The sequence below is a fragment of the Balaenoptera ricei genome, chromosome 3, assembly GCF_028023285.1.
Source record: "Balaenoptera ricei isolate mBalRic1 chromosome 3, mBalRic1.hap2, whole genome shotgun sequence".
NCBI lineage: Eukaryota > Metazoa > Chordata > Mammalia > Artiodactyla > Balaenopteridae > Balaenoptera > Balaenoptera ricei.
This window is the reverse complement of record NC_082641.1, coordinates 65584564-65602225: the sequence shown is the minus strand read 5'-3', so window position 1 is coordinate 65602225 and position 17662 is coordinate 65584564. Positions and strand designations below refer to the sequence as shown.

Below are 17662 nucleotides of genomic sequence, written 5' to 3'. Positions count from 1 at the left end.
CTACTAAGTCATAATACAGAATTTCAGAACCAGTTTTGTTTTCTAGTGTTGTCACGTAACCTTTGCAGGACTCTCTATCCCACTTGCACAAAGATTTATTCTGAAACAGTGATGCTGCCTTAAGGATGCTCTGATGAAAATTAACATTAGTTAATCCTTGGCTTCCATTATCCTATGTGATCCTCACAACCACCCTGTGAGGCAGGGGTTACTACCACGCCCTTCCCCAGGTGAGGTGTTTGAAGCTGAAAAACAGCTGTTGAAGTGGGGAAAGGAACATAAACTTTATGAAGCTGTTGAAGTGGGGAAAGGAACATAAACTTTATGAAGCACCTACCACTTTTTCAGCAATGGTCAGGTGCTTTCTTCCATGACATCATTTAATATAGGCCCCCAATTCCCTACTTCCTGACTCCCTCAAATATTTGGAATCTGTGTTTACAGATGAGGGATGTGAGGCTCAAAAAGGTTCAGTAACATGTTCAAAGTACACAGTTAAAGTGAGGAAAAGTAGGGATTTAAAACCAAATTTGCCCAACTCCAAAGCCCTTGCTCTTTCAACCACGCCACACCACCTGCTACCCAAAGCCCAAGGCAGCCCCATTATGCTACTCTCTGAATCCCTTCCACTGACATTAGCAATCATTAAGGATCTAAGTAACATTTTCTAACTGTGAGTCATGAGCTGTTAGGAGGTTCTGAAATCAACTGGTGGACTTCAGCATTTTTAAACAAACAAAATAGAGCAGAATAGATTAATAAAGTAGGTAGATCAAAAAGAATAAGAATTGTTTCTCATGAACCTTGGTTTCAGGTATGTGTGTATGGAGTGTACTGGGTCCTGATGTAAAATGTATTTCTTAGTGTGGGTTTATATCAAAAAAGTCTGAAAGCCACTGGTCTCAGAAGATGCTCTCACTCAGACCTGGAGCATGGAAAGACCTATCAAGGGACTGGAAACTACTCAATGCTCAGCTCTGTTCATTTAAAATTAACATCAAGAAACACAAGACAGGAAGCCCCTTCTCAGACAAGGAAGAAAAAGGATTACCTAGAATCAGCATAGGAGGAGGATGCTGATTGTATAATTACATACCTCCTTCACAGCAGCTCCAGTCCATCAAGTAGATGGTATGGTTTATTTTTTACAGCACTAATTATGTAATTATCCATAACATTAAATCAGTTCCACCTGATTCAGTCTATCAGAGGTTTCCTGAAATATTCATTTGTTTATTATTTTTAAAAAAGAACGCTAAACTACCAATCATCTTATATGTAAAAGCTCCAGTGTGGAAGCTGGCAAACTTTTCTTGAAAAAGATCTTCTGTCAAATATGCCACTTTTGGTCCTTTGGGATAACTGGCGATTGAAATTTCATCTTAATATACCTTGGCGCTTCTACAAGCAACAGATTTCAGACAATACTTGGATATTTCCACTTATTTTATGTAAAGTTATTTTTCATCCTTAGGCACGTAAATACAGAAATAAACTTTAACAAATATTACTGGCCACTTCATTTAATAAGTACCATTTAATAAACAGACAAAAAAATTGATAATGACAAAATATTTATTCTAACATTGCTGACTTTTAGTAAGTTAACAGTATTTCAGAGAGAGGGGAATTTTAGACAGTTCCAATCCAGAAAAATCAAGATACAGGCTACATTAGTTTCTGGCATTAATATGCCAGGCACTGGGCTAGATGCTAAGGACACAGCGGGGATCGAAGTGATCTAACCAGGTCAGTGCTTAGAGTCTAGGAGCAAGGTTGAGAACCACTATTCCAGTCTGAAAATGTTTTGTTCTCTCCTGGTAAAAATAGTCCATCCACATTTTTAATAAAGCCTCTTTAATAGGAGCATTTCAGGTACTAGTGGAAGAAATATTGGGAGCTATATTGGTCCAATTATATAAGTAGCAATCTACATGTATGACTGCCCTTAGTTCTAGGCAATAATTTTGTAGTAAAACAATATTCTATATAATAGTCTTTATCTGACACTTAAAAAAAATCCTGCCAAGTAGCTAATTTCATTGAAGCTAAAAAACAAAAAAAAACACAATCTTTTAAACATCCAAAGATTGCAGTTTTTCATGATATTTCATATTTCCATTTCAACATTCAATTTCCTTAGACTTTTTGAGCCCTGCATAGAATATTATGCTGATGGGCATTTCTTTCACTCCAGAAAATATTTTTTAAATTAACCTTTTCAATTTAACTAAGGAGGACTTCCCTGGCAGTCCAGTGGTTAAGATTCCATGCTTCCACGACTTCCCTGGTGGTCCAGTGGTTGAGAATCTGTCTTGCAATGCAGGGGACCCCTAATGAGGGCACTAAGATCCCACATGCTGCGGAGCAACTAAGCCCCCATGCCACAACTAGAGAGCCCACGTGCCACAACTAGAGAGCTGGCAGGCCACAACTACAGAGCCCACATGCTCTGGAGCCCACATGCCACAACAGAGAAGCCCGTACACCGCAATAAGGATCCTGCAAGCTGCAACGAAAAATCCCATGTGCCGCAACTAAGACCTGACACAGCCAAAAATAATAATAATAATAAATAAATGAATAAATATTTAAAAAAAAAATATTCTGCGCTTCCACTGCAGGGGGCACAGGTTCAATCCCTGGTCAGGGAACCAAGATCCTAAATGCTGCGAGGCGCAGCCAAAAGAAATAAAACAAAAACAAACAAACAAACAAAATTAACTAAGGAAGAAAAAGAATTGTAAATATAATTGATAAAATACTCTTGAAGACTCAAATATTTTAGATCCTATTTAATCTTTTGTGAGAGCAAATCTCATTGGAATATATTCCAACCAATGTATCCCTCTCCACACATGGAGTTTCCACTGACTTCAAACAAAACAAAGGGAGAGGAAGAAGTACTAAATAGTGGTTTCACTTTCATTTATTTTAGATTTGATTATAAAATCAAGATACCCTGCTCAGAAATTTTCCATTTAAAAAGATCCACATAAAGATTGAAAGCTCCAATCAATCCATTCTTTCTTTTTTAAAGCTATATCATGGAAAACATCTCACACTCATTGTTTTTTGTAAATGGGAGAAATAATTAGAGCAATTAAAATAATACACTAAAAAAAATAATAATAATAATACACTAAGTGTTCTTCCTCAGAAACAACTGGTTCCTGTTAGACCTTTACAACTGGACATAAGCTTCCACATTGAAAGTCAGATTTTCATACAGAAAATATCAGCTCAATATTCTCTCAAGTACACATCTGCTGCTAGAAATGATCATACTTTTTTTTTTTTAAAGATTTATTCATTTTTTGACTGATAGATAGATTGATTGCTATGTTGGGTCTTCGTTTCTGTGCGAGGGCTTTCTCTAGTTGCAGCGAGTGGGGGCCACTCTTCATCGCGATGCGTGGGCCTCTCACTATCGTGGCCTCTCTTGTTGGGGAGCACAGGCTCCAGACGTGCAGGCTCAGTTGTTGTGGCTCAAGGGCCTAGTTGCTCCATGGCATGTGGGATCTTCCCAGACCAGGGCGCGAACCCATGTCCCCTGCATTAGCAGGCAGATTCTCAACCACTGCGCCACCAGGGAAGCCCAATGATCATACTTTTGATTTTTAGAAAACCACCCCAATATTAGGACTATACATAAAGAAAGCTTTGTGATATAACTCACTGCTGAGTTAAAATACAATGGCTATGTCAGGTGCCTTTACAAAGGCTTTTCTACTGGCTTGAAAAATAGAAAGAGAATTAGTTACCCATCTGGATTGATTCAACTTGATTTCTCTCAAAAAACAGATTCTCTCTTTGCTCTGCTAAGGCAAACAGAGCACAGAGAATTTCAAAGGTAGGAGTAAACTTAAGAAGCCACTTAGACTCCCTCTTGCGAGAGCACCGGAATCACAACTAACTGTTGAACAATCGTCGATAGGAAGACACTGTAACTTACCAAAACAGATACCCCATATCCAAAGACAAAGGAGAAGCCACAATGAGACGGTAGGAGGGGCGCAATCACAATAAAATCAAATCCCATAAATGCTGGGTGGGTGACTCACAAACTGGAGAACACTTATACCACAGAAGTCCACCCACTGGAGTGAAGGTTCTGAGCCCCACATCAGGCTTCCCAACTTGGGGGTCTGGCAACGGGAGGAGGAATTCCTAGAGAATCAGACTTTGAAGCCTAGTGGGAATTGATTGCAGGACTTCGACAGGACTGAGGGAAACAGAGACTCCACTCTTGGAGGGCACACACAAAGTAGTGTGAGCATCGGGACCCAGGGGAAGGAGCAGTGACCCTGGAGGAGACTGAACCAGACCTACCTGCTACTGTGGGAGGGTCTCCTGCAGAGGCAGGGGGTGGCTCTGTTTCACTGTGGGGACAAGGACACTGGCAGCAGAAGTTCTGGGAGGGACTCCTTGGCATGAGCCCTCCCAGAGTCTGCCATTAGCCCCACCAAAGAGCCCAAGTAGGCTCCAGTGTTGGGTTGCCTCAGGCTAAGCAACAAACAGGGAGGGAACCCAGCCCCACCCATCAACCATCAAGCAGATTAAAGTTTTACTGAGCTCTGCCCACCAGAGCAAAAGTCAGCTCTACCCACCACCAGCCCCTCCCATCAAGCTCTGCCCACCAGAGCAAAAGTCAGCTCTACCCACCACCAGCCCCTCCCATCAAGCCTCTTAGATAGCCTCATCCACCAGAGGGCAGACAGCAGAAGCGAGAAAAACTACAATCCTGCAGCCTGTGGAACAAAAACCACATTCACAGAAAGATAGACAAGATGAAAAGGCAGAGGACTATATACCAGATGAAGGAACAAGATAAAACCCCAGAAAAACAACTAAATGAAGTAGAGATAGGCAACCTTCCAGAAAAAGAATTCAAAATAATGATAGTGAAGATGATACAGGACCTCGGAATAAGAATGGAGGCAAAGATCGAGAAGATGCAAGATATGTTTAACAAAGACCTAGAAGAATTAAAGAACAAACAAAGAGAGATGAACAATACAATAACTGAAATGAAAAATACACTAGAAGGAATCAATAGCAGAATAACTGAGGCAGAAGAACGGATAAGTGACCTGGAAGACAGAATGGTGGAATTCACTGCTGCGGAACAGAATAAAGAAAAAAGAATGAAAAGAAATGAAGACAGCCTAAGAGACCTCTGGGACAACATTAAACGCAACAACATTCACATTATAGGGGTCCCAGAAGGTGAAGAGAGAGAGAAAGGACCAGAGGAAATATTTGAAGAGATTATAGTCGAAAACTTCCCTAACATGGGAAAGGAAATAGCCACCCAAGTCCAGGAAGCACAGCAAGTCCCATACAGGATAAACCCAAGGAGAAACACACCAAGACACATAGTAATCAAATTGGCAAAAATTAAAGACAAAGAAAAATTATTGAAAGCAGCAAGGGAAAAACAACAAATAACATACAAGGGAACTCCCATAAGGTTAACAGCTGATTTCTCAGCAGAAACTCTATAAGCCAGAAGGGAGTGGCATGATATATTTAAAGTGATGAAAGGGAAGAACCTACAACCAAGATTACTCTACCCGGCAAGTATCTCATTCAGATTCGATGGAGAAATCAAAAGCTTTAGACAAGCAAAAGCTAAGAGAATTCAGCACCACCAAACCAGCTCTACAACAAATGCTAAAGGAACTTGTCTAAGTGGGAAACACAAGAGAAGAAAAGGACCTACAAAAACAAACCCAAAACAATTAAGAAAATGGTCAGAGGAACATACATATCAATAATTACCTTAAATGTGAACGGATTAAATGCTCCAAGCAAAAGAGAGACGCTTGCTGAATGGATACAAAAACAAGACTCATATATAAGCTGTCTACAAGAGACCCACTTCAGACCTAGGGACACATACAGACTGAAAGTGAGCAGATGGAAAAAGATATTCCATGCAAATGGGAATCAAACGAAAGCTGGAGTAGTAATACTCATATCAGATAAAATAGACTTTAAAATAAAGAATGTTACAAGAGACAAAGAAAGACACTACATAATGATCAAGGGATCAATCCAAGAAGAAGATATAACAATTATAAACATATCTGCACCCAACACAGGAGCACCTCAATACATAAGGCAACTACTAACAGCTATAAAAGAGGAAATTGACAGTGACACAATAACAGTGGGGGATTTTTTTTATAACACCTCACTTACACCAATGGACAGATCATCCAGACAGAAAATTAATAAGGAAACACAACCTTTAAATGACACAACAGGCCAGGTAGATTTAATTGATATTTATACGACATTCCATCCAAAAACAGCAGATTACACTTTCTTCTCAAGGGCAGATGTAACATTCTCCATGATAAATCACATCTTGGGTCACAAATGAAGCTTCGGTAAATTTAAGAAAATTGAAATCATATCAAGTATCTTTTCTGACCACAATGCTATGAGATTAGAAATAAATTACAGGGAAAACAACGTAAAAAACACAAACACATGGAGGCTAAACAACATGCTACTAAATAACCAAGAGATCACTGAAGAAATCAAAGAAGAAATCAGAAAATACCTAGAGACAAATTACAACAAAAACATGACGATCCAAAACCTATAGGATGCAGCAAAAGCAGTTCTAAGAGGGAATTTTATAGCAATACAAGCTTACCTCAAGAAACAAGAAAAATCTCAAATAAACAATCTAACCTTACACCTAAAGGAACTAGAGAAAGAAGAACAAAAACAACCCAAAGTTAGTAGAGGGAAAGAAATCATAAAGATCAGAGCAGAAATTAATGAAATAGAAACAAAGAAAACAATAGCAAAGATCAATAAAACTAAAAGCCGGTTCTTTGAGAAAATAAACAAAATTGATAAACCTTTAGCCACACTCATCAAGAAAAAGAGGGAGAGGACTAAATCAATAAAATTAGAAATGAAAAAGGAGAAGTTACAACGGACACCGCAGAAATAAAAAGCATCCTAGGAGACTACTATAAGCAACTCAATGCAATAAAATGGACAACCTGGAAGAAATGGACAAATTCTTAGAAAGGTATGATCTTCCAAGACTGAACCAGGAAGAAATAGAAAATATGAACAGACCAATCACAAGTAATGAAATTGAAACTGTGATTAAGAATCTTCCAACAAACAAAAGTCCAGGACCAGATGGCTTCACAGGTGAATTCTATCAAACATTTAGAGAAGAGCTAACACGCATCCTTCTCAAACTCTTCCAAAAAACTGCAGAGGAAGGAACACTCCCAAACTCATTCTATGAGGCCACCATCACCCTGATACCAAAACCAGAGAGAGATACTACAAAAAAAGAAAATTACAGACCAATATCACTGATGAATATAGATGTAAAAATCCTTAACAAAATACTAGCAAACAGAATCCAACAACACATTAAAAGGATCATACACCATGACCAAGTGGGATTTATCCCAGGGATGCAAGGATTCTTCAATATACACAAATCAATCAATGTGATACACCATATGAACAAACTGAAGAAGAAAAACCATACAATCATCTCAATAGATGCAGAAAAAGCTTTTGACAAAATTCAACACCGATTTCTGATAAAAACTCTCCAGAAAGTGGGCATAGAGGGAACCTACCTCAACATAATAAAGGTCATATACAACAAACCCACAGCAAACATTCTCAATGGTGAAAAACTGAAAGTATTTCCTCTAAGATCAGGAACAAGACAAGGATGTCCACTCTCCCCACTATTATTCAACATAGTTTTGGAAGTCCTAGCCACGGGAATCAGAGAAGAAAAAGAAATAAAAGGAGTACAAACTGGAAAAGAAGAAGTAAAAGGGTCACTGTTTGCAGATGACATGATACTATACATAGAGAATCCTAAAGATGCCACCAGAAAACTACTAGAGCTCATCAATGAATTTGGTAAAGTTGCAGGAAACAAAATTAATGCACAGAAATCTCTTGCATTCCTATACACTAATGGTGAAAAATCTGAAAGAGAAATTAAGGAAACAATCCCATTCACCATTGCAACAAAAAAGAATAAAATACCTAGAAATAAACCTACCTAAGGAGGTAAAAGACCTGTACTCAGAAAACTATAAGACACTGATGAAAGAAATCAAAGATGACACAAACAGATGGAGAGATATACCCTGTTCTTGGGTTGGAAGAATCAATATTGTGAAAATGACTATACTACCCAAAGCAGTCTACAGATTCAATGCAATCCCTATCAAATTACCAATGGCATTTTTTACAGAACTAGAACAAAAAATCTTAAAATCTGCATGGAGACACAAAAGACCCTGAATAGCCAAAGGAGTCTTGAGGGAAAAAAACGGAGCTGGAGGAATCAGACTCCCTGACTTCAGACTATAATACAAAGCTATAGTAATCAAGACAATATTGTACTGGCACAAAAACAGAAATATAGATCAATGGAACAGGCTAGAAAGCCCAGAGATAAACCCACGCACCTATGGTCAACTAATCTATGACAAAGGAGGCAAGGATACACAATGGAGAAAAGACAGTCTCTTCAATAAGTGGTGCTTGGAAAACTGGACAGCTACACGTAAAAGAATGAAATTAGAACACTCCCTAACACCATACACAAAAATAAACTCAAAATGGATTTGAGACCTAAATGTAAGGCCAGACACTATAAAATTCTTAGAGGAAAATATAGGAAAAACACTCCTTGACATAAATCACAGCAAGATCTTTTTTGATCCACCTCCTAGAGTAATGGAAATAAACACAAAAATACACAAATGGGACCTAATGAAACTTAAAAGCTTTTGCAAAGCAAACAACAAAGAAGACAAAAAGACAACCCTCAGAATGGGAGAAAATATTTGCAAACGAAACAACGGACAAAGGATTACTCTCCAAAATACATAAACAGCTCATGCAGCTCAATATTAAAAAAACAAACAACCCAATCAAAAAATGGGCAGAAGACCTAAATAGACATTTCCCCAAAGAAGACATACAGATGGCCAAGAAGCACAGGAAAAGCTGCTCAACATCACTAATTATTAGAGAAATGCAAATCAAACCTACAATGAGCTATCACCTTACACCAGTTAGAATGGGCATCATCAGAAAATCTACAAACAACAAATGCTGGAGAGGGTGTGGAGAAAAAGGAACCCTCCTACACTGTTCGTGGGAATGTAAATTGATACAGCCACTATGGAGAACAGTATGGAGGTTCCTTAAAAAAACTAAAAATAGAATTACCATATGGCCCAGCAATTCCACTACTGGGCATATACCCAGAGAAAACCATGATTCAAAAAGACACATGCACCCCAATGTTCATTGCAGCACTATTTACAATAGCCAGGTCATGGAAGCAACCTAAATGCCCATCGACAGACGAATGGATAAAGAAGATGTGGTACATATATACAATGGAATATTACTCAGCCATAAAAAGGAATGAAATTGGGTCATTTGTAGAGATGTGGATGGATCTAGAGACTGTCATACAGAGTGAAGTAAGTCAGAAAGAGAAAAAAAATATCATATATTAATACGTATATGTGGAACCTAGAAAAAGGGTACAGATGAACTGGTTTGCAGGGCAGAAATGGAGACACAGATGTATATGGACACCAAGGGGGGAAAGTGGTGGGGGTGGGGGCGGTGGTGGTGGTGGGATGAATTGGGAGATTGGGATTGACATATATACACTAATATGTATAAAATAGATAACTAATAAGAACCTGCTGTATGACAAATAAATAAAATTCAAAAATTTAAAAAAAAAAAAAAGAAGCTGATTAGGTTATAGGTTCTCACTACACCTAATACCCTCTCTGAGTTTTGCAAAGTGATATTACTCAGGTACCAAGAGCCTAGAGAAGAAAGAAGATTCGGGAGAATATGGAGCATGTCCCTGCCTCTATATAAGACTTCTTGGTTTTCACAGCCAAATGCTAAGTTGCTTTAAGACCCCTTAAGATTTTATTAGGTAATTCAAATAATTTTAGTGCCACATCTCTATATGTGGTTTCTGATGAGTTCTATGAGTAAGTAAACACACACTTCTGTCATACAGTAGTTAAAGAAATATAGTTTGTGTAATAAATACTATATCTAGTGCAATAACCCACAATTTTATTAGAACTGAAAATCCTAATCAGACCTGACTAGTTTTCAGAATATCCTATACTATCCCCTCTCAAACACCACAGTACTCTGTGACATATATTTACACTCTAAATTAAACAAAATTAAAATTTACTTTGCCTTTGAACATTTTCATAATACCTCAAGAAAAACACAAAAATGGTATTGTGGGATTGGGGTCTGCTGTATTAATAGTTATTTACTTTAAAAATCCACTTATCTATCAGCATTAGATTCATTAAATCAATAAATAAATACTGACTGACTATTACAGGTACCTTTATTTGCATCTACACACATTAAATATAACAGACTTTCTGGTATGTTAGCATTGCTTTAATAATTACATTTTCAAATACTAGTGGTAATCATGCTTATTACTCATCATTCACATTTATCAACATGTCTATACTTCAGTCTAAAAATAGCAGTTGCTTTACAGAGAAATTGTTAACACTGAGAACAGTAGCTTGTCATTTAGCCATTATATATTAAAAAAAAACCCCACAATATTCTGACATATGAGTCTATTTCAGACATACAAAATAGAATTCATCCTAGAAGCCACTTAATAAAATCCTTAGGGCAAATGTGTATATTTGAAGACCTGGTTACATCAGAAGATCATCAATCTCTGAATATGTTCTTTTGGCAATTGAGATCATCTCCTGTTACTGATTCTCAGCTTTACGCTTCAGGGAATTTATGATAGGTTGTTTTTTGTTCAGGGCTCCCTATAATATTCTACCTGCCCTGGACTAAGGAAAGTCCCAGTTAGTGGACTACAAGGCCCTAGGACAAAAATCCCTTTTTCCAGTAGCATACTATTACTATTTTTATGAATCTATCATTTTCATAGTTTTAAAAAATTTAATCTGAAGGTGTAACCTCAGGCTTTAAAGTAATGAAGACAGTAAATGAATAAATAAAATATTCTCAATACCCATATCTGATACCTCATCAAAAGGAAGAAATGGAACTTCAGACAGAAGAATCCAAACTTCAATAATATAAAAAAATCACTGACCAACCTAAAATAAATATTTATGGGTATCTAAATTGAATGAATCAAAGGGCAAAATCTGGGCCATCTCTATTCTATGAAAATGATTCAGAATTTCATAAATGAAGAAGTTAGAGATAAAAATAAAATGCAAAGCAATGTCAGACAAAAGCTAGTTCTACAGGAAGGACTTTCAGGCATTTCCCTCTTCTAAGCATTCATTAATAATTTTTACTACTCATTACTAACAATCAATATCCATGTTGAATATTCATCTCATTGTTTCCTTTTATTTAGAGTGGTTTAATGTTAAACATGATTAAAAAAAAACTTACACCTTGTTTCTTCATTCTAGTCATTGTAGTCTTTATTGGCCAGTGAGTTAATTTATAACCTTACAAAATATATTTTATTTACTTATTTACTTATTTATTTTTGGCTGCGTTGGGTCTTTGTTGCTGCACGGGGGCTTTTCTCCAGTTGTGGTGAGTGGGGGCTACTCTTCATTGAGGTACGCAGGCTTCTCATTGCGGTGGCTTCTCTTGTTGTGGAGCACAGGCTCTAGGTGCGCGGGCTCAGTAGTTGTGGCTCGCGGGCTCTAGAGTGCAGGCTCAGTAGCTGTGGTGCACGGGCTTAGCTGCTACGTGGCGTGTGGGATCTTCCCGGAACAGGGCTCGAAACCGTGTCCCCTGCATTGGCAGGTGGGTTCTCAACCACTGCGCCACCAGGGAAGCCCACAAAATATTTTTAAAGTTTAGTAGTTATTTTGCAATAATATTCACATGAGTTTTAAAGGTTAATAATGACTAATTTTCCTCAAAAAATTGTCTAACATGAATATGGAGCCTTTGCTCCCACTTCCATTCTCAAACTATTGTTTTATTTATGTAAGTAAGGCTTTGATAAGACTTTCCACAATAAGCTCATATTTGTTAAAGCATTTAACATGTTAAATCATGTTTTTCACTAGTGTTAAATATCTTAATTTCTCTAAGAAAAGTCTTCAGTTAAATCCAAAAAGTCCTAAGTTGATAAAGTGAAGTATTAGCACCAACATCCATTTACAGAAATTAGTGTTTCGGACTTCCCTGGTGTCACAGTGATTAAGAATCCGCCTGCCAATGCAGGAGACACGGGTTTGAGCCGTGGTCGGGGAAGATCCCACATGCTGCGGAGCAACGAAGCCCGTGTGCCACAACTACTGAGCCTGCACTCTAGAGCCCACGAGCCACAACTACTGAGGCTGCATGCCACAACTACTGAAGCCCGTGGGCCTAGAGCCTGTACTCCGCAACGAGAAGCCATTGCAATGAGAAGCCCGTGCACCACAACAAAGAGTAGCCCCTGCTCGCCATAAATAGAGGAAGCCCGTGTGCAGCAATGGAGACCCAACACAGCCATAAGTAAATAAATAAATAAATAAATAAATAAATAAATAAAAATTAAAAAAAAAGAAATTAGTGTTACATATAATAAGATATTCAAGAACCAGTGTTGATTATGTTGGCTCTTGTTGAAAATATTCACTTAACGTTTATAAAATTTTAAATTGAGGCAATGAATTTCTCTTGGTCACTGGTAAAGAAAAGATCTTGTTCAAAAATTGCCACAGTCTTGTTATTTCACAAACTCAGAAATGTCACAAGCAAATCATATAAACTACTCTCAACAATAAATGTCTTATCTAATGATTAACCTATAAGAACTCCTGTTCCCCAAAACCAGAACTAAGATACCCCAATATATTCAGTAGATTTCTGAATATCATCTCACTCTTTTAAGTATCATTTTAAATTATATTTTAAAAATTCAAAAAAGACATAGTTTATGATTTTCACAAATTACTTCACTTATATATTCCATTATATTTCACTTTGATTTTGAAAATCCTGTTTATTAAAGGATTAAACTCACAGGCATAAAAATCATGAATCCAGCTACCCTTCTACAGTCAAGACTGCCGGTTCTGGTGAGAACAAAGAAGTGAGTTACTTCCCACTTCATACATGGCCAATTTTTAAAAAGATCTTTTTAAAGCAACTATTAGTAGAGGCATTCTTTCAAATAAATAGGAAATGTGATATACAGATATGGATCAGGCTTCAAATTCTAAAGAGAATTCAGAGGTCCCCTGGCTCAGTCTTCTACACAATGCAGGACTCCTTTCTATAATGTTAGAGGCTAGGTTATAAACTGGTGGCCTAAGGACCATTTGAAGCCCATACACATAGTCTATTTGGCCTGCACAGTTTGTTTGTTTTTCAATTAAACCCACCTGTAGCTGCATTCCTACTGCCCCTTTGGATGAGCCATTCCCGCTCCACTTCTCCACAGCTCCCACCACTTCCCATCACCCCACTTCACTCACTCATCATCTGCCTGGTGCTTTAAGCATCTGAACATCTCCATCAGTGACCACTGTTCTGGAGAAAGGTTATCTACTCTGTGGCTGAACATTTCCATGAAAGGGAAGGGAACTCACAACTTTGCAAGTCGACCAATTTCACTGTAGGCAACTCTAAACAGTAGAGAGACTTGTCTAGAATAATTTCCAGAAACAAACTAATTCTATCCTCAGAAACAAAATGAGTCTACTCTGTCTTCCACAGGAAAGCCTTCTAGATATCTTAAGGCAACTAACCTTCCTAGGTCTTCAGAGCCCCCAAATAGTCCTCATAATAATATATTTTCAAGCCCACCCATGGCATGCTTCTTTGAATGGATAAACCCTACTTATGATTTATTTTCAACTATTATTTATGGATTCATTCATTATGCATTCTAGCTACCAATGTTGCTCTTCACGTGTAATAATGTAATATTTCCTTTAGATCAGTGATTTTTAAACTTTCTGGTCTCAATACTCCTTTATACTTTTAAAATTCATTGAGGATTCCAATGAACTTTTGTTTGAGAGTTATGTGTATGGATATTTACTATATTAGAAATTAAAATTGAATTTTTAAAAAAATTTGTTAATTCACTTTAAAAATACATAGTAATATAATAGCAAATTTCTATGAAAAATAAATGTTTTCCAAAATAACATAAATGAGTAAGTAAAGCAGTATTGTTTTACATTTTGCAAATATTTTTAATGTCTGACTCAATTAAAGACAGCTGGATTCCTATAACTATTTCTGCATTCATTCTGTTGCAATATCACACATAGGTAGCCTCTGGAAAACTCAGGGAGAATGGAAGTGAAAAATGTAAATAATATTTTGATATTGTTAAATAGTTTTGACTTTGTGGACCCCTTGAAAGGGTCTCTTTCAGGGACCCTCCAGGGGTCCCCAGACAATATTTGGAATCCATTTATAAATGCTTTCATTAGTGTAGCTTAGGTTCCAGTTATTTTCTCTAGCATCCATGGCATTCTTTTCACTTATCTTGAGCTTATGGTCAACTAAAATCACTCGCTCTTTCTCAAACAAATTGCTGTCATGTCAATGCAGACCTTATACATAAATTTCCCTACAGATGCCATTTTGTTGGCTTCAGGTTACCCTTTGGTAGTAGACGCTGTTGGTGCCCTACCCAGGTCTCCTTAAGGCTGGTGTAATTGTTGGCTGATAACACACAGCAGCCCCCTTCTCTGAAGAATTTCTCAGTAATACTGGAGCCATCTTGCTTGGGAAGCTATGTCTATCTCTACGTCAGCCAATGACTGACTGACAAACCAATAACTTACAGAGTACAAAAGGTCAGCCTCAAGGACACAAAGTAGGACTAATTCTGGGTATCTGTGCTCCAGAGCTTCAAGGAGATCAGACTAAAGTTAGTCTCTAGTGAGACCACAATCTTCCTTAGTTTTTATCCGTTGTTCTGTCCTGCTTCTGGTACTCTTTTTCTCCTAAGAACACATCCCTAATAAGTCATTTTAACAGGAATCTCCATATCAGGCTCAACCTAAGACATTTTTTATCTCATCAAGATTATTGCAATATCAACTCTACCATACACCATATTAGCTAACCATCTCAGCTGTACACCATCTCAAATATGCTAAGAATTCTATTATAAAGTACTGCAGTGGTTCTCAAAGTGTGGTGGTCCCTGTACCAGCAGCATCAGCATAACATGGGAACTTGTTAGAATTGCAAGTTATCAGGCCCCAGTCCAAACCTACTGAATCACAAACTCCATCACAGAGATGTGCTGTAAGTAACTAATCCACTACTGTTGAACATTTTAGTTTCTATTTTTCCTATTATAAATAACGGTAAAATGAATATACTTGCATGTAAAACTTTGTGTACATTTCTGATTATTTTATAAGTATTTGTCTGCAATTTACTTTGATGTAAAAGTACTGCATCAAAAAAGATGTATTGATAGATGAATCAGGGATGGATATGTAATACAGCAAGCATAGCAAAATGTTAATGGCAGAATCCAGGTGATGAGTACATGGATGTTCAGTGCAAAATTCTTTCAACTTTTTCATATGTGTTTGCAATTTGTTGGGAAATGTTGAAAATGAAAAATGTTGAAAAAATATATTTTATGAAGCTAAATTCCTAGAATTGGAATAGACTGTTCATAGTATGTGCACATCTTCAAACTTTGTAAAGTTAAAACATCAACCAGAAAGTGTCAGTTCCCTCACACACTGTCAACACCACTTTTTAGTGCTTTTCAAATGTCTGACAACTTGTTAGGCAAAAACTAGTAATTTATCTTTTAAATCATCATCTCCATGTGCATTTTTTAAAGCTAATATATAATGAACTGAAAAGCTTCCTAACATGCTTGGCTTCAGATAGGATGTTGGTTATTTGAACCAGGAAACAGTAATCAAGATTTGAACACCTACTCAGGGGCACTTACTTTATAACCAAGCACAATACCCTCATGAATAACTTGCAAACTAAATTGTACAGGCGAGAGTTACTTCCAGGCCAGCATCATACACAGGCAGAGGGGGTTAGTGCTGGACTGCCCAAGGGGACTGATTTAATAGGTCCTAAGAAAGGACTCCTTTCTTTATGTTGAAGCAATTAGATTCCCACCAATTCAATTTTAAAATTCAAGTATTTTACTTCAATATGGGTTCCACATAATTATGGTGCATCCATAGGATGGAATGCAGTGGAGCTATTAAAAAAGAACTATGGGTATCTACATCTACTGACATGGAAAGATGTCCATGCTATGCTTGTTCATTGCAGAACACAAGTATGTATGTGTGTGTATGACAGAAATATGTATAAGGATACTTACTAAAATATTAATAGTGGTTACCTCCAGTTGAAGGATATATGAGAGTTTTTTTACTCTTTTAATATATTTCTCTATTGTTTAGTTTTACGATAGATATATAAAAAATTTTATTAACAATAAAGGCTATTTGCTACTTGATAAAAAGAAAATTGAAAATATCCCAGAAAACCATTAAACCATTATTAGCAACTTATTAAATTTTAATTTAGCAAGATTTTCAAGTCAAGGTTAAAGTTGCCTAAGCAATGAGACCCAGATCTAGCATATTTTAAAGGACATAGGAGAAAAATTAAAGGCAGACTAGGTAAAGAGATCTCCATCCATGTATTAAGCAGCTGAGGTATAGGCCTGTATTATCCTGGGGGGATTTCACTGGGAAAAAGTCAACAGGCAACGGAAGGCATCTGTGGTCTTTAGATGCAAGAGAAACCAAAAGAGTGAAGGCTTACTACAATCGGTATAGACCCGGAGTGAATCTTAACTTTACCACAGTTCCTGCTCTCAATATTATAGAAAATAACCTCCTACAAATGATGTTCACTTCTCCCCCTACAGCAGGTCCAGGATCTGATGGCAGTTAATTTTTAAAATATATTATTTATCAGATTTAAATTTTTACTTTATACTTTATAAAGACTGAAAAGGAAAACATGACATGTTAAATCACTCACCTCCATGGGAAGACATGTTTGTACACGGGCAGATGTTCCTCGATGTGACACTGCAGTCCTATTTTTAATTTGAAACTGTGTTTTGCACATGTAGCCATCAGAACAGTCCTGTGTTCCATCACCAAACAATACATAAGAAAATGCCAATTATTGTAAGAACTCATCATTCTAATATCTACAGCATCTCATAAGTTCCAAACCGAGCAATGAAAAACTAAGTATATTAAATGAGATAATATGGATAAAGAAACTCATCCAATACCCCTGTACATAGTAGGTACTCAATAAATAGAAATTTTAATCGCCTACCTTTCACACCTATTAATGATGTTTCCTCTTCTCTTAGATTAAATCCCTTTTATTCCCCAAGCATTTCAAAGCATAGAATTCATAGAACACAATGTGTTGGCAGCTGTTTAAAAATATCTAAACTTATAGAAATATCTTGTCACATAATTAATACTGATGTCCATGGCATATACAGAAATAGAAATTTTAGGAGGACATGCATCTTGAAGCTAGAAGGGACCCTCTATTTCAATTTCTTGTTCAAGGGAAGATCTCCATTAAAAGGTCCCATGAGGTAATCATTCAGCACCTTCCTAAGCACTTCCAG

The 17662-nt window shown here is 37.1% G+C and overlaps 1 protein-coding gene across 5 annotated transcripts in view; it reads right to left on the bottom strand.

Moving 5' to 3' along the window:
- Positions 1-17662, bottom strand: part of ATG10 (autophagy related 10) — a 230835-nt gene that overhangs the window by 156456 nt on the left and 56717 nt on the right. For 4 of the 5 annotated variants that reach the window (XR_009502341.1, XM_059916700.1, XM_059916701.1 and 1 more), the window contains exon 3: positions 17047-17154. The exons of the other annotated variant lie outside the window; for it this stretch is intronic. Coding sequence is in view for 3 of the 4 variants with exons in the window: in XM_059916700.1 (XP_059772683.1) it covers positions 17047-17154 (108 nt within the window). In the remaining variant the exon portion in view is untranslated. The remainder of the gene's footprint in view (positions 1-17046; positions 17155-17662) is intronic. 5 annotated transcript variants of the gene reach the window in all.